The sequence below is a fragment of the Labrus bergylta genome, chromosome 15 (genome assembly GCF_963930695.1).
Source record: "Labrus bergylta chromosome 15, fLabBer1.1, whole genome shotgun sequence".
NCBI lineage: Eukaryota > Metazoa > Chordata > Actinopteri > Labriformes > Labridae > Labrus > Labrus bergylta.
The window spans coordinates 7,481,817-7,506,872 of record NC_089209.1 but is presented as its reverse complement, the minus strand read 5'-3'; the positions used below and the strand labels follow the sequence as shown (position 1 = coordinate 7,506,872).

The window sequence follows — 25,056 nt, the reverse complement described above, 5'->3', positions numbered from 1 at the left end:
ACCAATTTTTACATATTGCAATGAAAGTGTGAAACTTAAGCTTCTGATTTTATGAAGAGACGTGCCTCAACAAATGACAAGACTGTTACTTTTCCAAGTCAAAACATGAAGAGAAGATGTAAATTGGTGAAGCTGTTTGATAGCAGCCATCTCGAGGATGGCTTCACTCAGATGGCTTCACACATTGTAAAATAAGTAAATGCATATTCTTCTCTTATATCTTGAACAATCATATTCTGATGACACGTGGATGGAAGTGTGACCCGTGTTACCTTGTAGAAGAGAAGAATGAAGTTGATGGCGAAACACACAAACAGAGCCAGGAAACGAAGGTTGTAGAAGTTACGAGTCAAAGAGTTCTGCAGGGGGAAAGTGTGATTAACAAGGAGAACAACTTCACAACAAAGAGTCAGAGCTGAACCATAAAGAAGAAAACACAACTATTCGACTATTCTGAAGTAGGGCTGTGCAATATATACATTTAACATGTTTAAGATATATCGATATATTTTCAAATAGATATATACGAATGGGGCGCTAGGGCCTAGCGGTTAGTTTGCGCGCCCCTTGTACAGAGGCCTTAGACCTCTAGCGGGCGGCCCGGGTTTGAATCCGACCTGTGGCTCCTTTGTCCACATGTCATTCCTCACTCTCTCTGTCCCTGGTTTCTGACACTATCCACTGTCCTGACTGTACAATAAAGGCAAAATAAGCCCAAACATAAACCTTAAAAAAGGAGATATAGGGTAAGACATTTCAATTCAATTCAATTCAATTTATTTTGTATAGCATCAACTCATAACAAGTGGTGTCTCAAGACACTTTACAAAAAGCAGGTAAAAGACCTTACTTATTGCTATGTTACAAAGAGCAGGTAAAAGACCTTACTTATTGCTATGTTACAAAGACCCGGCCTATCCATCATGAGCACTTTAGCAAAGCAGCAAAAGTTACAGTGGTAAGAAAAAACTGCCTTATTAAAAGGCAGAAATCTATATTATTCTTCATATCGATAAAGTTTGTGTTGCTTAAAGGCAGCGTTATACGTTTCTTCTGTGGAGACACTAGTTGACCTATTTCTCCTCTCCCTCTCTGTCCCTCTTCATCCCGCTCTGCCTCTGCCTCTAGTATATCTATTTACTATTATTCTTTAATTCACAAACGGGTAGTTTATTGTTTTATCATTTTTCATGTTGACATCGTGCAGTTGGCTGTGAATAAAGGTGACTATGTGACATTTGACTGTGTTCTCTTATTTCTTTCCAGGAAAAAATATTAAGGCACAATTTTTGGTCGCCTATCGCCCCAACATGAAGTACGGCAGCTCACCAGCATCTTGTTCAAAATGACGTCCAGCAGAGCAAAGACGCTCGACATGAAGGTCGGCGCCATCTCTTTAGGCTGACTGGATTTAGGCTTGGCCTTCTCCTCTGCCACCGTCTCCTTCGCCGCCTCCTCCTGCTCCTCCTTCGGCTTATCCTCCTTCTCCTTTTTCTCCGTGCTGTATCAAAAAAAAAAAAAAAAAAGGTTCATTTCATTTTATATGATGATATTTTTTATTTTACACTCCGTTCATTTTACTCACTCTGATTTCTCTTTCTCGCTCTCTGGGGTCTCAACAGTCTTGGCGGCAGCTTTCTATAAGACACAGAGTGATTCAGGGGGGTCTGAATGGTATTTATGAAATTACAAATCATGCACCAAACGTGAACTTTACTGAAGATTGGATTCAAAACCTTCTTGGTGTCAGCAGAGGAGCTCTCAGCACTCAGCTCAGAAACATCACCCAGGCCGGGCTCCACATGCTTCCCTCCTCCTTCCCTCTTGGGTGCCGTCAGCATGTCCAACATGTCCACCTCTGCCATTTCTCCAGCCGGCGCTGGTGAATCTGAGCTTCCCGACAACTCTATGGCTTCCATTTTCTCTCCTTCAACTGCATCGCCGTGGATACCAAACTGAGTAGGTTCCGGCATGTGTCCCAGGATGTCTGTGACCTTAATGTTCTTGGCTCCCTCAACAAGGCCGCCACCAAACATGGTGGACCAGATGACGTGGAAGAACCCGAATATGAGGCCGTAGATTCCCTTGAAGAAGCCGGTGAAGAGCATCCAGAAGAAGGAGAAGAAGCCTGTGATGATCTCCCTGATGCTCAGCTTCTTGACTTTCTTGAACTGCTTGCGCATGTTTTTAATAGAGAACATTTCAAAGACATTGCTGATCTTCTTCTTTACGGAGCGGCAGGCGGTGGTGAAAGCCGAGGCGGACTCCATGGCGCCCTCGTCTCCGCCCAGCTCGTCGAGAAGGCTCTTCCCCTCCTCCTCGTCCTCCTCCTCGGGTTGTTCCACCACGTCGGGCTCGGAGATCTGCGAGGCCAGCTGCATCTCAAAAATGGTGTCCTCGCAGAAGTTCACAAACATCTCCATCTTCTCGCTCTCCGTGCCCTCGTTGACCACGTCGAAGATGAACTGCCGCTTGGACTCTTTGACCTGCGGCTTCTCCCACTGCTCGCGGCTCGACTCGCTGATCTCGAAGTACACCCGCTCGATACGCTTGGCACTGCCCATGATTTCAATGCGGCCCAGGTACGGCTCAAAGTAGCTGAGCACGCTCTCTGCCAGGTCTAAGAAGGTGGCCAGTCTGGAGTCGTGCGGCATGTGTTCCGACAGGTTGGTCAACAGCACTACTACGTTGAAGCCGATATCTTTGGCGGGCTCGTGGAATCGCTCCACGAACTCTTTGTAGCTGAACATGTCATTCTCATCGGCCTCTGCACACGACAGCAGGAACTCGATCTCAGACTGGCTGTACTGCTTTTGGCTCTCCATCGACTTCTGGAAATCCTTTTTGGAGATGATGCCTTTGAACTCGGGGTCATACTCTTTGAAATTGTCTGAGGTCGTCAGGTCTTTCAGTTTGAGGAACATGTCGAAGAACTTCAGGATCATCTCCACGTTGCTCGAAGACTCCACCAAAGTGTCGACCATCTGCTTTCCAATCATTCCATTCACCACATTACCTAGAGAAGGAACGCTTTCATTTCAGTGATTGTGCACAGAACAATGTGAAAAGGATTCAGAAATTTACCAGAACTGAGTTAACAGCAGATAACATGTATCAACTTTTTTCACATCTTCATTTCAGACTCTTACCCTCCAGTAGAGACAGCAACATGACCACCATGTCTTTCTGTAAATCCATCAACTCCTTCAACAGCTCGATCTGACTAGCATCCTGACAGAAAATAAGAGGTTTCTGTCACAGCTTTGTTCAGAATCATTTTTCTCAAAGAATAAAAATACAAAGTTGTGACTCTAAATGTGTTATAACATCAAGATTACCATTAAATAAAGGCTAAAAAAAAAAGTGCCATATTAACCAACCCTTTACTTGAACATTGGAGAGAACTGTCTCCCCCCGCCCCCTCCTCCCTTGAGTCGATGTGCACGCAGGTCGCCATGTCGCTGACACTGAAGCTTCAGCGTTTAGCCAGCTCTGCATCAATCTTGAAATTGTCTGCGCTCTAACCTCTCTCAATTTTTCAAAAGCATCTCCAATATTTATCCTAGTTTCACCAAGTTTCTGCTCATGGAGCTTATTAGAAATTTGCAGAGGCTTTCTTTCTTAGGTAAAGTAGAATCAGTTGTTTGTTTTCTGTCTATTGTTTGCGTATTTGTCTCTTAAAATTGAATTTTTTCATAAATAGAATTTACAAAAAGTGGTAACGTGTATCCTTTTTTTTTTTTTTTCATTCTGAAAGCATTATGTGGCCTTTCTGTACATGGTTGTTCAAAGGCAGTGGTCTTTTAGTCCTTATATTTAAAGTGCCATTGTTATTTTAAAATCTGAGTTCTTTTTAGCCAATGAGATTTTTTCAGTGTTGAAAAAAATAAATAAGTAAGAAAGCGGTTACGCATTGGTTGCCATCTGTGACTTCACAGCAAATGCTACTTAAAATCTGCCACTAGGGGCGCTGGTGGCGCAGTGGTGCCCCATGTATGGAGGCTCTAGTCCTCAAAGCGGGCGGCCCAGGTTCAAATCCAGCCTGTGGCTCCTTTCCCGCATGTCATTCCCCACTCTCTCTCCCTGATTTCAAGCTCTGTCCACTGTCCTATATCTCCATTAAAGTCACAAGAAAAAGCGCAAAAAAAAAAAAAAAAAAGTGCCACTGATTCTCAATTGATAAATGACACAAAAATGAATATCGATGTATACTATGTTAATTCTTAAAACATAAATGTATGAAAGGGATAAAGATTTTCTTTCTTTTTTAACACACTCTGTAGATTATTAATTTATTTCTGGCCGTATGAGGAGCAGCAAAATGATGTTACCTGTGAAAGCTTCATTTGCATGTTGGCAAATACATGCAAGAAGCCAACGACTGCATCCCACAGTCTGCTGTGAGCCAAACTCTGCTGGTTTCCAATACACGGGCCCTGATGGAAGGAGGTGAGGAAGAAAACACATCATGACTTATCTTGACATTGAAAATGTAACTGTGATGACCGAGGTATCGGCTTCTTACCTGAATATACTCAGTCAGGGAGTTGAATATCTGCTTTGCAACATCTAGAGCTTTGGAGAAGTTGACTTTTCCAGTCTCGTCGATGACGTCTTTGCCAGAGTAGTACCAGTAGAAGTCACTGATAGATTCCTATAGATCAGGATGGCATTAGTGGGAAATGCAGATGGTGGCAGATGTAATAGCGCGTGTACATTTTGTGGCTTTCCATTTGTGTTTTTACACACCTGAAGACGGAGCAGATAGTCCACAGTGCTGATAATGATGTTCACTGTGGTTGTGTTTCCAGTTTGAGTTCTCAGGAAATTCTGGAAATCTGGGAAGAAATGTATTTTAATCCTTGTTTGCTCCATGTTTGTTCATCCCTTCACAGATTCAATGTGCCCTCATGGAGAGAACATAACTTACACCACTATAACATGTGGATATATATGACATTTGACATAAAGACATGTAGGACCTCACCTCCATTATGCCCCTCACACAGAAGTTGCAAAAACCGGAATAGATCTTTAGTAAACTCATCATTCTGTAGCACCTTGGAACCTTAGAGAAAAAGGCATCTTGGTGAAGACAATGTAAAACAAGCAAAGTAAGTATTTATTACTCAAAATGAGGAAGGTGTAATAATATGTGAAACTCCCCCCAAAAGCAATTAATATGAGGCAAGCAGGACAGGTTTCATTACAAGAACAATTGTGAAGTCCAGTGCCTTTAGATTGCAAGTTGAAAACTGAATCCAAAGGGTCTTTTAAAAAAAAAAAAAAAATGCTCTTACAGTAGCTCCCCAGTGAAACACTAGGACATTTCCATAAGCTGGAGGAAGCCTGACAACTTTCACATGCAGGCCACCATAGGGCCTGATAAAGGATGCATTTCCAGAAAAATAAAAAAAAAGTAGTGAACAGATGTGGGTCATAATTCATTTTTAAATCAACCAGATTATCCCATAGACTGTATAAGAAGATGGACAACACGCCTAAACCTCCTCTCATTGTACAAAGATGAAGCCCTGATAACTCCCTGACAGGCGCTTTGGAGCTAGTGTCTACGCAATCTGGATCAGCTGGCAGAGCAGCGGAACAAACGTTTAACTTGATAAAACAGATAAGAGTCGGTAAAGTCCACAGGAGAACATACTGTGTCGGTTTCACACCCTAAAGGTTTTGGTATTGACTGACTCTTGTGTTAGTGTTTGTTACGTTTACCTCCTGCTGTTCCTCCTGCTGTTAGCGACACGCAGTATCGCAGGAGCAGCAATCGTCAACATAGCTGTCAATCTACATTATCAATTTACATTTACTTTTGGGCTAGTTGTGCTTTAATGGGGATTAAGGACGGTGGATAGAGTTGGACATAGAGAGAGAGTGGGCAATGACATGAATGAAATGCCGTAAAGGAGCCACAGGTCAGATTTGAACCCAGGCCATCCGCTCTGAGGACATCAGCCCTCTGTACAATGAGCCCTGCATTTAATACCTTTTTCAAAAAACATTAAATGACTCATTCAAAAGAATCTTCTCAGAAAAAAAGATGATTTGAACACATATCATGATATTAACTAACACATTGAAACCATTTGATTTTATAGGTCAAACCAAAGTTTATGACCTATAATGAAACCAGTCAGTAGGGGGAGCTCTAAATCTTTTGGCTTCACTTAAGGCAAAGTGTTGCACTGTCCATTCTTTATACAGTCCATGGAGCATCCAGTCAACAGGGTAAAAAAAAAAAAAAAAACATTTCTGTGAGCAGACAAAACCATGTGAAAGTTCAACATCTGTATGGAAACCAGCTTTGTGAATCAGACCCCAAGACCAAAGCAAGACAAAGCTTTGCTTAGGCTGCGGAAGAGTCCACAAACCTTTGAGTCAAACCGCTCGGGAGGTGGTAGGAGAAAGCCTTACAACGGCAGATTTGAGCATCAGTAATAGGATTTGCATTAGTAAATGTAAACTTGGAGGGATGGGAACAAATATCACACAAACAGACAGGCAATGGAATCTAAATTGTCCACTATCCGTTTACACTCTGACAGACTGCATGCACAATGTGTCCATACAGACATGTTGGAGGAGGAAGAGGCTGGGTAACAAATAAAGCCGGGAGTATGGACCACATAAATGGAGACATTCATGGTGGAAGCATAGCCATATCAGTATTATCTAAATTAGCTATTTACCCCGCTTTGTGTGGACTGCCATCGATGGTTTTTTTTAAATGACAGGAAGGAGACAAAAAATACACGAAGACATAAGCAAAAAGAGAGGACATAGAGTTACAATACCAAGAGATATGAATATATCGATTACGAGTGAAAAAACAAAGTCATGCAGTTAAAAAGAATAGTTTCAGACGGGAGGAAATCATAGGCCTGGGTTGTATCCATGTGGCATCTCACACGATGAGTATTCAATCAGAATTCAGTCATAGTGAAACACTTACAACAGGAACGGAGACACGAGTAGTAACAAGTGAATTGTTAAACACAGAACTCAGTGGAAATGTTTAGCAGAGGACTGAATGATGAAAAGACGGACACAGTTTGATATGAGAAGCATCAAGTGAGGAGTGTTTGAGTTAAAAGTGAGGAGAGAGAGGTTTTTAGTTTTAATGCTGGACCATGTCCTCTGAGACAAGTTTTCTATCGTTACCAGCCACTCACTGACGACTGCTCTGATAAATGGTAATGGTAAATGGACTTGAGCTTATAAAGCGCTTTTCTAGTCTTAAGACTACTCAAAGCGCTTTTACACCTCATTCACACACTGATGGCAGAGGTATACGCCGCCGCAGAAGCAGCGGGAGCAATTCGGGTTTCAGTATCTCGCCCAAGGACACTTCGGACATGATGCTGCAGGAGCTGGGGATCGAACCCTCGACCTTCCGGTTGAGAGGCGATAACTCCACACCACAGCCGCCCCAATAGAGGTAGAGATGACAAGATAAATATCTACCCCAAAAATATACTCTAAAAAAAAAGACTTACACTTAACCTCAAATGAAACAGTCTCAAAATATCTAATAAAACATACACATCTAGAACTCACACTTCCTTTAAGTACTAAAAGAGAAGACATTAAAGACACCACACTGACAACTTCAGTGACTTCAAGACTGTAGTGCAAGCAGCAGACGCTTTTTCATAATCAAAATTCCCATTGATATCAATGTTTTGTCAGTTTTGATTATGTCATCTACATGAGCCATACAGAATCTAATCATTAGGAGCTAGCATCTATTGACAGCTGAGTGGACACTTGAGGTGGTACTTTTGTCATGGTTCAGCATTAGTTCAATGATGTGTAGGGTCTTTTGTAATCAAGAGTAAGAGAAGGTGGTTCAACAGCTGGGATCTACTGAACTTTAAGAGAAAAACATTCAATGCTTGATCGTCTACAGAAGGAAAACCAGGAAGAATATTTAAAAAGAAAAAGCTCATCTAATAGGACGGCTCCTGACTTACTTGAACCTTCCTCTGTCACCATGCCAAGTCCTTCTGCTTTGTTCTGCCTCTCAAATGCATTCAAGTCCAGGACACTAGGGAGAGAAACTTTGAAGTCAAACAGAAGAACTTTCTGTCTGCACATCACTTTTTCTTTCTGCTGTGTGAGTCACTGGTCTCCTACTTCTACTTTCTTGGCCTGAAGTTGTCTCAAAGCGATCTCAGATCAACACCCCCAGTGTGTCCACATCTACCATATTCTGAATGTACAGTTTTACTTTTGATTGTGGGCATGGTGAAAATATTATTTCACACTCTTGTTTATTAATATTTAGGATGTTTCTGATGAGTTATCATATTACCGCTGCTTAGACTGAAGCTAAATGTTACCATGTATACATATGTTTGTCTTTTGAAGAAGACTGTATCCCTTTATGAAGTAAGCTTTTACCCTTTAACACCAAAGTACTTGTGGATTACTATCATGTACAGTAAGAGTGTATCAAAAAATGAGTTTACTGCAGGGACTGGAAATAATATATATATTCTTTTTATGTATTATTCTTTAAAAAAAGGCAATAACACACAAAAATATACAAATATATATCTTTACAAGTCCTTTCCAGTTTTTTGGTGGTTTATGCACAGAAAGAAATATTTCTATCCACACGGCCTGTGAGAAAATCCACTTGGTTCTGATCAAATCAATCAGTCCTCCATCTCCGGGAAATCAATTTTCAAGTGACTATCAAAGACGAATGACTCAGCAGAATGAATTAAAGTAATGGATTCCTGTACTAATAAAAATCATAGGCCAGAATGAATTGAAAATTGGTTTTCAAATAATAGTCAGCTGATAGTTATAGAAATTGAAATGATTAAAATAGTTAGCTAAAAGATCAAAACATTTATTTATTTCTAATTAGTACAGGTCCTCACAACTCTTTAAATCTGCTCTCAGGCATCTGCAGAAGTATTCCCTGAGCTACAAAAACCCCTGATTAGGAATCACTGGAAAGATAATATGACGTTACCTGCATGACTGCATCAGTCCCGAGAGACTCTTGAAAAAACCTGCATCCTTTTTCTCCTGCAGGTAATCAAGCATTTTCTAGGAAGAAGAAAATAAAAAAAAGCATTGAAACACCTTTAAAAAAGTGTAGCGTAGTCTCTGAGCATGCTGTGCAGACATACGGTATGTATTCCTTTGAATGATTTAGTTAATAATACAAAGAGATAAGTATATAAGAGCAGTATTCAAGCTTTATAATCTTACCTGCTGAACTTGCACATTGCCTCCATTTAGGATGGAGATACCCAGTTTGAGGGTGCAGGTCACCATGGGGCCGAGACGACCTGATGAGACAGAAAATAAGAAAGACATGAGGAGGACGGAAGAAGATTTAACTGATAACAAATTTTAAATCACTGTAGCATATCAGAAGGTTCTGTAAAATACACCAAGAGGTTTAGATTTATGGCTATAATATATTTCTGTATCAAATAATATCTTCAAATCAATAAGTTGCAACAAAGTCCAACATTTGCTGACTCTCTAATCTGGGCTCATATGGAGCCAAAACACTGAAGTGAACCATCACATTTTAACCTCCTTTGAGACTAAGTCAAGATGATCCACCACATCTATCAGTAGGATTGAATCTACATATTTAATAACAGATAATATAGTAAAAGGTTTACTTTCATGAAGCTGTAGCCTGAGCAGAAGCATCATGTCTACACCTTTACTGAGAAACAAAACCCCAGTAATGTTGTATAACAGTGGAAAGGTCAAATAAGATAAGAATCAATCCTCTCTTCGTCACCTTTACTGGCACTGATCATCTGCAGCACCATCTCAGCCGCCCCACGGGCGTGCAGCCTCGCCTGCTGATACAGGATCTTCTGCTTTTCCATCTCTTTTTCCTATGAGCGACGCACACAACCAAACACAGAGTGCATGTCATAATCACAACGATCACTGTGCCACCCTCTAAATCTTGAAAGTTCAAATCTATTGACAACAGAGAAGTTATTTAACCCCCTAAAGAGACGGGGTTGAAATCTGCTTTACAGAGAGCGAACCTCAAACGTCTTTTCTTTCCCTTCTTCCTCTTCCTCCTCATCCTCTGCACAGCTCTGATGACACAAAGGACAAGACTCAGAGCTCATTTTTCATGCTGTTGAAGGTCTTACCAGCTGTGCAGTATTTATATTGTTAAAGTTGTTGTTGGCCACTACCTTTGCCATCATGTCTGCATATGCAATATACAAAGGATCTTCTTCCAAGTAACTGAAAAGTAATGAAGTCATTTATTTGTACAGTATCGAGAAACAATATCTAAATAGATCTACTGTAGGCTAAACATTGCTTTTAATCTATATCAACATTGATATACCTGATACAATACAGTGATTTTTAAAATAATATTTGATTAATTAATCAACACTACAAAGGAGAGCATTTCAATAAACCACAAATGAACCAACAGTTTGTCACCTATAGGGATTCCTTTCAAAATAAAAGAGAAGCATATATTTAAAAACGCCCTGATGAATGCTCTCTGTAACTCCGAATGTCACTCTCTCACCTTCTCTCTGTCAGGGCATTGTGGCTGAAGTGGAGAATCAGCTGGTGGAGAGGGTCTGGCTGGATCTCAGCCACCTCCTCCTCCTCCTCCTCCACTATCTTCATCGGGGTTTTCTGCAGGAGTCCACAGGTGTGAAACAGTTAGCTCTGCACAAGTCTCCTCTGATCACTTGATTACCCCTCGCTTTAAGTCATCACATCATTTTCTTCTTTACAACACAACTATCAAATTGTTGCACTTTTCACACACTGGTCAATAAACACTGAAATGAGCCGATAACATTCAACGAGCACTTGCATGCAGATGAGTTTGTGTCATGCCCGGGTGATCCGTGTGAGGAGGACGGGAAGAGGAAGATATAAGAGTGGACGATGAACCAGCGTTGGAACCAGATTTTTTGTAAACATGCATGTTACAGCGAAACAGATGCAAGCAGTACGCGATGTGGTGAGATGACTTTGAAGATGAGGAATGATCCGACGAGCCTGACAAAAAGGGACTATCACAACAACACGACTACTCTGACAGATCTGTCAAATAAAAAACTGTGATGAAAATAAATCCTCCAAAACATAAACAACGAGTTTTGAGTATCTAAGGCTGTACTCTATAATATATTCTAGCAGCACAGTTGAAGCGTATTGGTGAATTTGCTGCACATCAGCGTACAAAGATCGAATATGAAATGTGATCTTCACGACTACGCGAGCATGCCACTGACGATCACGGCCACAGAACGTGTTTAGAAACGTCACCTTCACACTCACACTACAGACTTACAGAGTACAGCGAAAAAAAGACAACTGATGGGTTGGATCCAGATCTGACAGCCAAACAGCTAGTGACTCCTATAAAGGGAGAGGCCCTCCTTACCGCTGCGGTCAGAAAGGCAAAGCCTGCTTTTCTAGAGCTGTGAGCGCCGGAGCTGACCCTGTGTCTCCTGAGTTGGTCATGCAGCCTCTGACCCCTGACGGATCTCTGTTTGAAGGGTTTGGAACGCCTAGAGCGCAGGCCCCTGGGTGCTTTGGGCGGCGTCCCCACCCAGGCGCGCTCCCAGGGCTCGACGGGCGGAGAGCTAAAGAAGCATTCGGCAGACAGGACTGGCAGAGTGGTGCCAACGCAGGGCACGTGGGGCAAGGGCAAGGCGAGCCCAGTACTTACTGCCAGATCCTGAACTAGCTTCTCCTCAAAGGAGTACTCCTCTGCCTCTATCCAAAGTCTCTGATAGGCCGGGATGAAGAAGTTGATAGCGCGATGCCTGGGGAAGGGGGGAGGTGGGGAGGAATGGAGGGGAGTGGGGAGGGAGGAGGTAGAGTGGCATTAGGGTGGGTACTGGTGAGTTTTTGGAAGGAGACAGGAAGGAGAGATGTAAGGGGGGAAGGAAGGGGTTACAGGAAGTGCATTTCAGGCAGGGTGGTGATTGGTCAATGTGGGACCCACTGGCTCTTCTGACTGGTCACGTTTGATCTAAAATATAACTGCGGGTTACTTCCATTGGGTGGAAAAAGTCATTAAAAGGAGCATGCACAGAATAGGAGGTGTGCAGATTTCCAACAAATCGGTGTATATTTGACAACAACTGCACGGATTGGTTGTAAATCTGCACAATCTTTTGCAAAATGTTTGATGAAAATCAAATCTATTAAAATGATTGTGAAAGCAAAATAACATAAAACAACTTTAAAATTCTGTAAAATGGTAACAAATCAAACTTTTGTAAATTAGGTAGCTTTCGAATAAAAGTATCTCAGTCTTTCTTTTTTTCTTCTTTCCCTTCTTCATTCTTTCCTTCAGGGTTCACCTGAAATTAGACAAAGTCCTGCAGCTCGTATTTTAATCCCACTTCCAAAGGTAAGTTTTTTTTTTTTTTCCCAGTCAATTCTTGGCCTCATTGTCTAGCTGACCAATCAGAATCAACAGTGCAGAAACAATTGGTTGCTAGGCAGAGATCAGTCCACAGCCTGGTGGATGAAGGGAGCAAGGGGTGGGGGGTTGGGGGTTGGGGGGAGGGGGGTTGAGAAGATGAAGCATTCGCCCTGTAGTTTCACTTTACCGTCAGCAGGGAGAACAGGCGGTCAAAGCTGGAGGCTTTGAACGCCCTTTCCAGCCAAACCTCCCGATAGCCATTCAGGAAGTAATTATTATTTTTGTATCTGAGGGAGGATGAGGTTGTGTTATGCAAGAAAACAACACAGAGGAGAGAATGTCATTAGGGAGGTGAAGAGGGGGTTTTACATGGGCACACAACAATAAGAAAAAAATGCCCCTCTCCCCATGGAAACTCGGTGACTTGTTACGTATGGTTAGATTGAGACACAACTTTCTTTCTTTTTTTTTTTTTTAAAGTGCATGTCAATATTCACTTTATTGACATTGTTGATCAGTTCCCACACAGGTAGCGAGCAGACTCACCTGGGGAGATTGTAGAGCGGGGCCATGCGGAAACAAGCCACCACGGCACGCTTACGCTGTTTGGACAGCAGCTTGTGCCGAACACACTTCTTATTTCTCAGAGGCTGCTCCACCTGACGGATAAGAAACATGTACAGGGTTATATATTGTGGAGGGAGATTAATGTGTGCAGAACTGGAGTTAAAGTTGTGTTGCGAAATATCGAAGAGATAAAATATCGAAGTATCTAAAAATGAAATGTTCTTCATTCATTTTCTGATAATCCCCTCGGTGGAAAATTCTGTGATTAACTTGAACGTCTCATTGGTAATAAAACACGAGCTCATGGTCATGTGATGCATCGTCTGTGAGAGTGTAAAAAATGACATACCTGCTCCAGGTGGAAGACCGCAGCAGAGATGCTCTGCACTCGCTCCACCGTGTGTTCCGGGTCGGCTGGTTCCTCGCTCTTCACCACCACGTCCTTGTAGAGATTCAGCTGCCACTGGACCGCTGGGTCTTCAGACTGCAGCACAGTAATATTCAATCAATTTTTAAAAAAAATGCAACATCTGCATTAAACATGAATTAAAGTGCTGCTGGAATGATCCCTGTACAGAACATAGTGCTACCTTGTCCTGGAGGTGGAGGTTCTGTCGCAGGTGGTCCTTCACCTCGTCATCTGTGTCTTTCTATGAAATGTAGAATAGAGCGGTGAAAGAGCAATTTAAATAAAGAATACGTTTTTAATAAAACATACAGGGTGATTATTTGGATAAAAAGCAATCACGATGGTCTACATACATAAAAGAAAGTCTTAAAACTGTATAAATAATTATGTTAACTTCATCAAGGGAGGAAGTTTGTAGAAATGGCTTTTATTTGTTTTTAGGAAAACTGGCACACAAACTAATTATTATTCTATGTTGAGTTCTATTATTCTAAAATACGAGTTCTAAACCCCTTTTGTCTTCTAGAGATCAAATGTATTTTATGAAGTATTCAAAAGTGAGTGTCCTCTTATTAGATTGCACCAAATTTCAGCCTCTCAGATCCCTTTCATGACTGCAAGAAATGACCCGAAACTGCCTTCTTCTCTGTAAATAAGAAGAAGACATCCGCATAAAGACACAATGTGTTTTCTATCTGTGTTAAACCTTGATTGAACTCCTGTCAGATGGTCTTTATCAATAACTGGTAGTCCTCAAACTTAAACTGATAATCATCAGAAGTAATACGAGGAAACAACCTTATGTGTTCTGATGATAACAGGTTGATTCTCGATTTGAGATAACGCAGCTTGTTTTCTCCAGATAAGAGAATAATGTCAGCAGTGATCCTGAGATAAAGGTTGAGAATAATAACTGAGAGCAGAACCGTTCCACAGCTCCTGCAGCTTAGAGGAAAAGTGTTTGATACATATTTAAATTCAAGATGATGATGGAGAAAGTTGCCCTGTGAGGCTGTGAACAGGAAAAAAGTGACCAGAATGTTGTAAATACGTAGTTAGTTTGTATTTAAATAAGTCTCTGAGTCTTTGTACGAGGTCCTGTTTTCGTTAATTTACCAGACTGTAGCGGATCTTGGCGACGGAGATGAGCTCCTGGTCTCCTGGGGTGCACATGTTGAGGCCAATGGGCAGCATCTTCTTCAAGGCAGCTACGATCAGAGAGGTCTGGATGGAGTAATATTCGCCGCGACGACGCTTGTGTTTCCTCTCCTGGTCCCCTCCTGACTGCAGAGAGAGAGAGAGGACATAAGCTCAGTCTATGATCGGTGACGGTTCACCTACTCCAAACGTTCAGACATAATCGATGAAATCTTCAAACACATCTTTTAATCTGGGCCGTTTATTTCAAATACAGTTTGTCCTAGTATTCCTTGGTTATGCCTGTTGAATGTTTCATTATAATTGCTTTAATGTTGTTCTCATTTTATGCATGGATTGTGATTTAGAGATGGAGTTCATTCTTAAATAACAACTAGGAAACAAGTCATGATCAAGTGATCAACCCTCCACTCCTTTAACTCTCTGCATCAGATTTAATCATTCCTGTCATGTATGAGTTACACTTTCTTCCAGCTATTTCTTGAGAGCATACTCATTTTACTTCAGCATCTTTTGCAAAATCTTTAAAATAAGGCACTCAAGTTTAAATTAACCAAATCTGGAAGCCAATTTAAAAGTCTAAGCTATCAGACATATTGAGTGTTTCTACATTTTTAAGCATTGATGAATAAAATGACATAAGAGGCACCCAAAGTGTTTGAACATTAATCAGTAATGAGACGCGGTCGGCGAGAAATAAGAGCTTTCCTTCACTGTGAGGGATCGTGTCAAAACACCCAAAGAGTAAAAAAAATAAAATAAACTGTCCGGCTCTGCCAAAATAAATAAACAACAAAGTCTCTCAGTGACAGCTAGTGCTGCCGTTGATGATGAAACACACTGTCAACATCCGGATATATGAGCCGACTTTACGACCCTCAGTGTAGAGGGGGATTTAAGAGGATTGAACTGGTGCAGTTGATTTGTAGGACATCTTAAATCTACACGTTCAGCACATGTCAGGGGAAAAACACAAGAAAAGTGCTTAGAGAGACTTTTCATGTCATTAGCAGAGTCTGTGAAACACAGCAGAAAGAGAGTGAGCACTAGAGGGATCCCATCAGGAAAACATTGAGGAAAACAAAGTGCTGACTAAGTGAAAAGGAGTTTCAACCCACAGAGAAATAAATCATACAATGTTGATAATAATATGTTTGTTTTAATGACATGTGTTACCATGTCTTTATTTGTATTTGTATGAGCCGTGTTCTTTACCTTGGACATCTTCGTCTGGCTCTCTCCGGTCAGGAAGCCCAGATTGTTGATCTCATTCTGAACCACAAAGTTCTGCTCCTCTCGCTTAAAGTTCTGGATTTTGGAACGACAAAGAAGAAGAAGGTTAATCTAGATAGACATCCTCAAAACTACAGTCATCTGGTGATATGAGAGTGGAGATTTAAAGCTGGGACATACGTGGGACTTGCACCACAGGATGAAGATCTCAGCCACCATCCTGAAGAGCTCAGTGGAGTCTGCGTTCGGCTCCTTCAGCCACCTGGACCTGGAAGAGCACAACATTTTCTCACTTGCTGGAACTAAATTGTGTTACATCTGTGCACAATCTCAGAACCCCACTAGCTACCATCTCACAACAGTATATGCCAAATCAGACTCTCATCAGCCCCACAGTCAGAAAAACATCAAGTAATGTGAACGCTGAAACTGTTCTTTATGCATAACATTAACGCCCACTGGACTTTAAATGTATTTTTCTTACATGCACACAAGATTTTTTTTCTCATAGTCCACTGCACAGCTCCTACATTGCACCTTTTGTACATTTTGTGTTTCTTATTTTTTATTTTTATATTTCATATTTTTAAATTTTTATATTTTTAAATTTTTATATTTTATATTTTTAAATTTTTATATTTTATATTTTATATTTTATATTTTATATTTTATATTTAACATTTTTAAATTCTATTTTATATATTGTAATATCTTCTTATACTGTATTATTTAAGTTGTTGTTAGTTCTGCTTTATTTCCTTGTTAATTGTTTAGCACCAATACAACAAATCAAATTCCTTGAATGTGTAAATGTATTTGGCAACAAAACCCGATTCTGATTCTGATTCTGATTCTGATCAAAACCCCTGAGTTGATAGGACACGACAGAATTCAAAGATTTAAATCCGACATGTAGTTGGATGTAGCTCAGGGGAACGTCTCCAACAATCATCCTCTGCTGTTACCTGTTGTTGTCCACGTATTTGATGAGCATGGGGTAGAACGCGTAGAGGTCTCTGCAGAGCACAGCGAACTCATCCAAGATCAGCAGCTCGGCCTCCTGGTTGTCACCTTTACCGTCTGCCTTCAGCAGCTCCTCTTCAGACACAACCTACGCTCGCAGCACATCAACATCCAATTAAGAGCGAGAGCCGTCCTCACACTGACCCCCCCTCTTACTAAGTGTTAATTACTTCCTCACTGTGTCCTCTCTCAGAAAGGAACAGATATTTTTTACACTCAGTAGGTGATATGAATGAGCATCATGGTCCTGGACTAACTCTTATGAATACTGACAGCTCTGTATATACACCATAGGCCAAAAGACTAATGATGATGTCAGCAAAAAAAAAATGCTTGCACTGAGCACTGGATACAGCTGTGCTTCTATAACCCATGCTCAGTGTATTTTAAGCTCTCACCTTCACTGTCTTCTTCCTCAGTTTGTCCAGCGTGGGGAGGAAGTGGGTCCTCAGCAGATCTGCTCCGGCCTTGCAGATGATTGGCTGAGAGTAGACTAGAGACAAGAGACAATGGAAAATAAAATTCTGGACACAGACCACAGGATTAGCAGCTCAAGTTTGGAGAGCAAAGAAGATTTCCCCTGAAGATTACTGGCCTCCGGTGACAAATGAGACAACTGTCAAACTGTGTTAAGCTATTAGTTTCAGCAAAGTTTGAAGCTGATTCAGCAATTTCACTTTTTCACAGGAAAAAAAAGTCAAATAATGATGAAATATAATGGCACTGGGAGGGGGGGACTTTTCATTTTCATTTCTTAGAGATAGTTTATAACCTAAATTGTTACCTTGTTGTTTTTTTTTTGTAAATGGTGTGGCTTCTCGCACTTACCTGCAATCCTCTTCATCCAGGGGGCGTCGTCGATGCCCAGGTTGTTGTTGAGGATCTTGAGGATGTTCCCGAGGATGATGCTGAGGTGTTCAGAGGTCACCATGGTGCAGCAGTCGGCATCTGAAGGCGAGTTCTCGGGGCCTTTTTCCCACCAGTAGGACAGATAGTTACACAGCATGGGAAGGACCACCTCAATGACCTGCAGGAGACACACACACACACACACACAGCAGAAGTTCAGAACACACAAAAAGTGACAGATGAGGAATTTTCAAATGACATTAGACATTAGTGATTCATTATTTTGATGTAAGACATCAAGTTATCACATCAGATAGAGTCTGACATCAGCCAAAAACACATCGAATTCTACATTTCTGTTCAATTCAACAACTGAAAGTCCCATTTAGGTTGAAGAGTAAATGCTCACTGCATGATTCTACATGAACTTGCTTACTGACAGGTAAATGCATGATGGTGATTTGTATTCCTATAATTATATTTATATTTACATTTAAACTTTAAACCACACACAAATTAACTTACTGATTGGGTCTCTTGATAACTCAAAGACGAAAATACAATATATGAAGGCTATCACCTAAAATATTCAGATTTTAAAATAATATTGAGTGCTTAAGACAAAATGAAAGAAATTCCTTCTTAAATTCTGAGAATTTCTTTAAAATAAAAAGGGACCGGTATAATAAAGATTGCACACCCACTGAGACATATCATGAGAAAATATTCTAAAAATGTTCATTTAACATTCTGTCTTTAGTTTTTATTCCACATATAGGTCAAGTCATTTTTAAGGCTTAATGCCATTCGACTGCACACAATCTAACACTAACTGCAGCTCTGTTTAAATGTCCCATCAGCCTCCCTCAGACCTGTGGCATGTCGCTGTAGCGGGCACCAGACTCTGACACGTCGTTGACATCTTTCAGCAGCTTTTGAAGTTCCGGCAGCTCCGGACACATCTCCTCCACTGTGTCGGGCATGCTGAGAACTAGAAAGAATAGAAATACACAGAGACACACATTTTAAAACAAACGAGGAAATAATCTTTGAAGTAACTGATGGTTTATTTCAGAGAGGGATTGAAATGTGTTCGCAGATGCTACTAAAATGGTGCAAGAAATCGGTTCTAGTTCAGGTGAAAGGATGAGATGCTCTCTTTACTGCGACGTAGAGCAGATATCGTCTCTGTGCTCTGGAGCTGTTTGCATATATTCTAATCAGGCAATCTGCTTACATTTGGGGCAACATTGGTCCCTCTCAATGCAAATGAGCCTCACTGCAAAGCAATCGTTCCAATTCACAACCCCAGCACTAACAACAACAACAACAACTTGGTTGGAGTGAAATTATTATCTTCTGCAGGAAGCTGGTGGAAACTGCAGCTCAGTGTTTATAAGTGGTGACATGCTCAGATGTTTCAGTGATAATGACAACATGCCTACTTGAAAAAACTTGAATGTGAAACCTTTCTGTTTATCACATTTTGACTGAAGTATATCTGTTACATCCAGGGCTACAGTGGTGCAGACAGTAGTGTGAAAAATCACACAGGCAGATTTTTTCTTATTGTCCATCAGGAGTGGTTATGCAGGACAGGTTGACAGAGTGATTATAAGGACGAGCTGCTCTTGCTCCCTCCCTCCAGGGAGAAAATGATTTATACACTGTGAAACTAATCTCACTGCTGTAGAGTCTGTGCGACATAATAAGCTGTAAAATAACCTGACCCCCTCCTCTCTGCCCGCTCACCATCAATTTATATGATATATTCATTAATTTGACCTCTTTCAGGAAAGAGGACAGCTCGGAGAGAATTGAGGTACTGACAGCTCCTCTCCACATGCAGACACAAAACAAGAGCCGACTGCATGAAGCTGCAAAACGTGATGGGTGGTTTTTGTGTTTGAATATTGTAAGCACAGTATGCTTTATGAATAAGACCTGATGATGGGGCAGAAAGCGGTGGCAATTGGTGCGCACTTCATGGTGCTATCAGCTGCTATAACCCTCATATGTTCCCATCAGAGGTATACACACAGCAGTGTCAGACCAGAGGAAAATAATAATAATAATAATAATAGAGAAAAGGATTCAAGTTGAGAGCAGGATCAGCGGGACACTCACTCGCTCTCTCTCGGGGAGTCTTAGTGTTGAAGACAGAGAGCGGGTTGTAGGCGTTGAACTGGGGCTCCAGGAACGCCACAGGCAAGGCCGCCACCAGGATGGCCAGGCTCTCCCCCAGTGCAGGAAGATGCCTGCAGATCCGCAAGTGACAGAAAAGTTACACAAAACATAAACCATGCAGCATTAGGGAAAGCTTTCAATTCATTTTTTGCTGTTAGGTAAGTAACTCAAGGTACAATCTAAAACATTTCAGAGTTACTGAAATATAAAATGCTATCTTTGACATTTTAATTTTCCCAACTCTCAGTTCACAGCCTCCACAGAGAACACCATGACATCAGTATAATTTGACCCAGACAGCTAAGGAGACACTGAGCTCAAACTTTTGTGACAGAAAAACTTCAGAGTTATTTCACAGCTTGAGCCAAACTCAAGTTGTAAAATGACTCGGGACGTTTCTCTGGTCATTTAACAGCCAGTGAGGGAACAACACAGCTTTTAACAAAAGACATTTCACAGCACGTCGTGTTTCTGTCGCGTCGTCTCCTGGGGACCGTGAAGTCATTTTACTTTAATCGGTTTTTTTTTTTCTTCATAAAATCCGACTTTTATGTTGTCTGGCTACGATCCAAACCCTGATGTGAAGTTTGTAACAAAGAGTGTGTCACAGATAAAACTGTGGCTTATGTATCGTAGTAAATATTTTTAGTAAAGGACACACCAGGACACCACATAAATCCTCCCACTAGTCCTGAGTCCAAACAGTCTGTCAAGACTGAGAGTGAATCAAAAAGCTCAGCAGCTGTGTCTTCATTAACACTGACATGCATAACGTACTTTATTAAACGCTTTCTTACACTTCCTTGTTACTAAATGAGATTAATTACAGACATTATAAGATGCTTTGAGTGGCACTGCAGATACATGAACTTAATGATCTAATAAACAGGGCTGCTCATGTGTAGAACTAAAAGACGTTTTCCACCCGGCTGCATTTTGTATAAAACAGAAGTTCCTCTCACTTCTCCACGAAGACGTTCTTTCCTGTTCCCAGGGAGTAGAAGCAGGTGAGGATTCGATAGCAGGAGAGCTGCACATCATTCACTGTGACAAAGAAAAACATGAATCAATCACACATATTTTTTTAAATCAACAGCAAACTGGAATTCACCAAGACAACAGGAGGACGATGATTACTAGTGAGCTTTTATTATTTCAAATATTCAGCATTTCTCTGCTGTGAAACTAAAATCTAAAAACTCAGTGGATTTAATTAGTTTATCTTTTTTTGTGTAATATTCTTTTTTATATATATTTAAGCTCTACAGATAAAGACAAAAGTGCAGAAAAGAGTTGGTATGGAAACCTGAACTTACACAGTAGATCAACTCCAAAATCATAGTTCCTGATGTGCTCAAACAGGGCGGTGAGGATGGGCAGCAGAGCCACGGTCACATAGTTGATGCTCTGGCTGACGCTCTTCATCTGAGCACGCGACTGCATGAACTTCCCCAGCTTCAGCATCTCCAGCAGCTTCTCCAGGTCCTCCGCGGCGTTCTCAAAGAAAGTGCGCACCCCGGCTTTGACCAGCTCTGAGCCGGACTTCATCACGGTTCTGAGAGAGTCGAGAGAGAGAGAGCGCAGACGCTAATGTGCACGAACGCGACTACTAAATCGTCAAATGAACCGAACGCTGTGCATTCACAGACGGCTCTGTGCGCTTACCTGGTGTCCAGTGAGTTTGTGAGGATGTGCAGACAGCTCACCATCATTGCAGAATCACTACCTGTAAGAAAGAAAATCAATACTGTAGAAGTGGAAAAGAGATGTGCAGCTACAGAGGCACACAAGGCAAACAGACAGAGGCAATGCCAGCCTTACCAAAGAGAGAAATCCTGTGTCTGACAAGAGCTGCCAGCTTACAGAACAGGCTGGAAAACAAAGAGGGTAAGAACAGAATTGAAGAAAAAAGCTTTAGAGAGAACAAGGAGGAGCTGGAAAAAGCAAAATAAGCAAAGAAATAAGAGGAAAAAGGGGGGTATAGAGGATTTTACATATAGGGAATAACCCTAAAAACTCTAAACTGCTTCTCCTCAGTACCTGGTGACCATCTCCTTCTCTTTGTTGGACGCACAGCCACAGATGCTCAGGTTCTTGCTGGGCGTAGAAAGGAAGTAGAGGCAGTGGTTCTTAAAAGTTTGATCTACCAGAGGAAGCAGCACCTAGGGAGAAGAAATGAAGCTTTTAAAGCAAAACTATATGTAAGCAGTTTACAGCCGTCGATATTTCAGGAGTTGTTAGAGGACTTCTAAACCTTGGCAAAGAACTTGATTTCCTGGTCGTGAGGGGATTTGTCTGTCTTCCCACTGGTGGCCATGGCCTCTGGATTTACAAACAGAAAAAGCAAGTCACCATAACGGAAGAGGTTTAAAATAAGTGGTGAAGCACGTTCTGGTGTTAAAACGTGCAACTCACCAAGGTGAGCGATGAACTCCTGAGCAGAGTCGACGTACTTCAGCAGCCTCTTGAGGAACTTGTAGGAGAAACGCTTCTCCATGGACGATGATTCCTGCTCGATGTCCTTCTGACCTCTGTCACAGGAAAGGATCATAAACAAACGGTTTCTCCATCACATTACCAAAAGATTTTTTTTTTTTAAATAATATCTAGAAACAAATAATTAACTTTGAGGTTACAGGACTGAATGAATGACTTAAAACATGACATGACTGCATCAAACTCTAAGCAAACTAGTCAGATAAAATCAATCGCAAAATTAGGAAAATATGAAATTAGGAAAATATATGACTCGGGCCTATGTTTGTGAGAAGCATGTCTCTTAATAACAAACTTAATAGATATTTTGTATTTTCCAGTAAATGTAAATAACAAGAGATTCCAACCTACATTTAAGAAAAACAATCCAGTACCATGACAGCTGGACCTGTTTGAAGTCTGTGTATAAATTCATAAATTATTGAAAGTGAAAAACTAGAATTTCCACTCATGGATTAATAAAGTATTTCAAAATCAAAAAAAAAAAAGTTCAACATTAAAAGAACCTTTTTTTCTCTCACTATTTAAGGCTGTTGATTAAACATTTGTTTTAGACCAGAAATCTACATCTGTCACAACATTTGACACATAAACACAGAATCTTCAAGTCTTATCTCATGTATGTTGTGGATAAAATGATTGTTTTACTGTGCAGTGCATCGCAGTGAACAACCAAAAGGAGAGGATTTGGTGGAGTCACATTCGATCCCAAAGTGTCTGAATGTCTGAATGCATGCTCACAGCTCACCACCGAGATCTCTTCTGCAGTTCTTGCTTAAAGGTTTCAAAAAACTACAACAGTCATGACGTCAAGAGCTGCAAAGTCTAAGTACCTGCAAATGCGTAGTCAGTTTTTTTCTTCTTCTTAAAACTGCTCCCTTTATGATGTCTCTGAACATCGTAATTAACATCAGCCCATAAAGTATTTATGTTTTTGTAATGAAAATCCAAATTGGTTGAAATTCTGTCTGTGAAGACGAGATTTCACCCAACGCTGCAAAATGGTTTTGGAGAAATACTGTTTTCATTTTGCCAATACAGATTCATTCTTTAAGTGCTTCAGTGCAGCGGAGAGGGTTTACCTTGTGATGACATAGCCGCTGATCTGCAGGAACTTGAACAGCTCCTGGGCCTTCTCTCGGTCTCTGTACTTCTCTTTAGCTGTCAGGGTGTCATAGGGAACCAGCAGCGGGTGGGTCCCTCCTCCTGAGAAATCAGTCAGAGGGGCAGAAGCTCTATTGTCTGGTCCTCCAAAAATAAGATGATTATTATTTTTATTTTTCACTTTACACACCTTTGCTAACGAGTTCAGTTTTCTTCTTCTTGGCCCAGATGTTGTGGTAATTTTCTGCAACCACCTCCACCATGCCCTGCACAGATGAGCATGCAAGTCAGAGCACGCTTATGATAGCTGTCTGAGATTAGAGCATGTGTTAAAAAAAACTTGCTTATAAATAATGAAAGTCCAAAAAAAGAAACTGACCTGTAACTCTCTAGACAGAGTTACATTGTGCAAGTCCATCGGAGCAGGACTGAATCCATTCACCTACAAAGTCAGAAAGAGCACATTCAACACAAAAATGTATTAAATATAAATATTAAAGGAATGAATGCAGCAGAGCTATTCCACAATAAATTCCTTTGAAATCAATGTTTGTATAGTGTATCATATTTACCTTACACCAGCTGACACAATATATTTCACACATTTATTTGCTTTAGTGCGTAATCAGTTTTATGGATGTGGTGTAACTACACCAAACCGAGTCGTGCTGCAGTCGTTGGAATGAGCGCTGACGGCTAACACTAAGTGCTCTGTTCTCTTTGTTTACTCACAAATGCAGCACCAGCTTCTTTGTCCCAGTCATCATTCACTGTACTCAGGATTTATGTCGCCCATTAAACTGGAGCAACATGTAAAAGTTCAAATGCATTTTCTTTGATAAATGAAGGCTGATGTCAAAACATTAATGACACCAGCCATTAGCTTTGTATTTACGATCATTGCAGGTCAAAGGAGTGCTCCTCCTGTTTAATCGTTTAATGTGGGCTCATAATAAATCATCTACCACACACACACCTGAAGCTTCTTCACACAGAGGACACAAAGAGAAGGATGTTGGGAATTATGTCCCTCAGTGGGATACTTAATTATCACCATTGGAGAAATTGTAGATTCAAAGTACTTTCATAAATAACAAAGAGAGCGATACATCGGGCGTTTACCTGAGAATCTTTTTTTTGCTTTTCACTCTCTCGTTGTTGGAACATGGCTTCTCCCTCCTTGGTCCTCTCAATGTTCCATCCCAGCGCCAGCATGCTCTTCAACGACTCCTTCACTGGCCAGCGGTATGTTTCTCTCTCCTGCGTACCAAACACACATGAACAGTGTGACGGTCACTGCATGGTCAAACAGAGAACTGCTCGAGAGCTCCCCAGCAGATTAAACACGGGTGGAAATGTTAAAACAAGGCAGACAGATGTTTCTCATCTGAAATAAACTACTTGTTTAATTAACTAAATGATGGTTTTCCTAGGATATGGTCCCATTGAAGCATCTTGCTATTGCTATTCTACTAAGTTCTAAGGTCTGTAACATTTTCAGATCAGCTTGTCTATCATTTGTACGATTGGAAGCTGCACACTTTATTTACTTCCCATGTACCATGCATTTGCACTTTGTATGTTTTATGTAGCTTCTGTGTTTTAG

General features: G+C 41.0%; 1 protein-coding gene across 9 annotated transcripts in view; it reads right to left on the bottom strand.

Moving 5' to 3' along the window:
* Positions 1–25,056, bottom strand: part of ryr3 (ryanodine receptor 3) — a 128,507-nt gene that overhangs the window by 10,897 nt on the left and 92,554 nt on the right. For 2 of the 9 annotated variants that reach the window (XM_065963677.1, XM_065963678.1), the window contains 40 exons: positions 24,573–24,710; positions 23,830–23,892; positions 23,641–23,716; positions 23,429–23,552; positions 22,266–22,381; positions 22,105–22,172; positions 21,891–22,012; positions 21,672–21,721; positions 21,516–21,576; positions 21,167–21,405; positions 20,813–20,894; positions 19,791–19,921; positions 18,536–18,654; positions 17,643–17,841; positions 17,213–17,307; positions 16,757–16,902; positions 15,972–16,059; positions 15,774–15,866; positions 14,517–14,684; positions 13,582–13,641; positions 13,341–13,475; positions 12,971–13,083; positions 11,432–11,816; positions 10,559–10,671; positions 10,209–10,260; positions 10,053–10,106; positions 9,794–9,893; positions 9,244–9,323; positions 9,002–9,078; positions 7,989–8,062; positions 6,705–6,719; positions 4,988–5,068; positions 4,750–4,838; positions 4,526–4,654; positions 4,332–4,436; positions 3,150–3,231; positions 1,737–3,016; positions 1,586–1,638; positions 1,330–1,501; positions 273–359 (listed from right to left, as the gene is read on the bottom strand). In XM_065963677.1, coding sequence (XP_065819749.1) covers positions 273–359; positions 1,330–1,501; positions 1,586–1,638; positions 1,737–3,016; positions 3,150–3,231; positions 4,332–4,436; positions 4,526–4,654; positions 4,750–4,838; positions 4,988–5,068; positions 6,705–6,719; positions 7,989–8,062; positions 9,002–9,078; positions 9,244–9,323; positions 9,794–9,893; positions 10,053–10,106; positions 10,209–10,260; positions 10,559–10,671; positions 11,432–11,816; positions 12,971–13,083; positions 13,341–13,475; positions 13,582–13,641; positions 14,517–14,684; positions 15,774–15,866; positions 15,972–16,059; positions 16,757–16,902; positions 17,213–17,307; positions 17,643–17,841; positions 18,536–18,654; positions 19,791–19,921; positions 20,813–20,894; positions 21,167–21,405; positions 21,516–21,576; positions 21,672–21,721; positions 21,891–22,012; positions 22,105–22,172; positions 22,266–22,381; positions 23,429–23,552; positions 23,641–23,716; positions 23,830–23,892; positions 24,573–24,710 — 5,514 coding nt within the window. Of the gene's footprint in view, positions 1–272; positions 360–1,329; positions 1,502–1,585; positions 1,639–1,736; positions 3,017–3,149; positions 3,232–4,331; positions 4,437–4,525; positions 4,655–4,749; positions 4,839–4,987; positions 5,069–6,704; positions 6,720–7,988; positions 8,063–9,001; positions 9,079–9,243; positions 9,324–9,793; positions 9,894–10,052; positions 10,107–10,208; positions 10,261–10,558; positions 10,672–11,431; positions 11,817–12,611; positions 12,712–12,970; positions 13,084–13,340; positions 13,476–13,581; positions 13,642–14,516; positions 14,685–15,773; positions 15,867–15,971; positions 16,060–16,756; positions 16,903–17,212; positions 17,308–17,642; positions 17,842–18,535; positions 18,655–19,790; positions 19,922–20,812; positions 20,895–21,166; positions 21,406–21,515; positions 21,577–21,671; positions 21,722–21,890; positions 22,013–22,104; positions 22,173–22,265; positions 22,382–23,428; positions 23,553–23,640; positions 23,717–23,829; positions 23,893–24,572; positions 24,711–25,056 lie in introns of all 9 variants that reach the window. The other 7 variants (XM_065963680.1, XM_065963683.1, XM_065963681.1 and 4 more) reach the window with 4 other exon arrangements.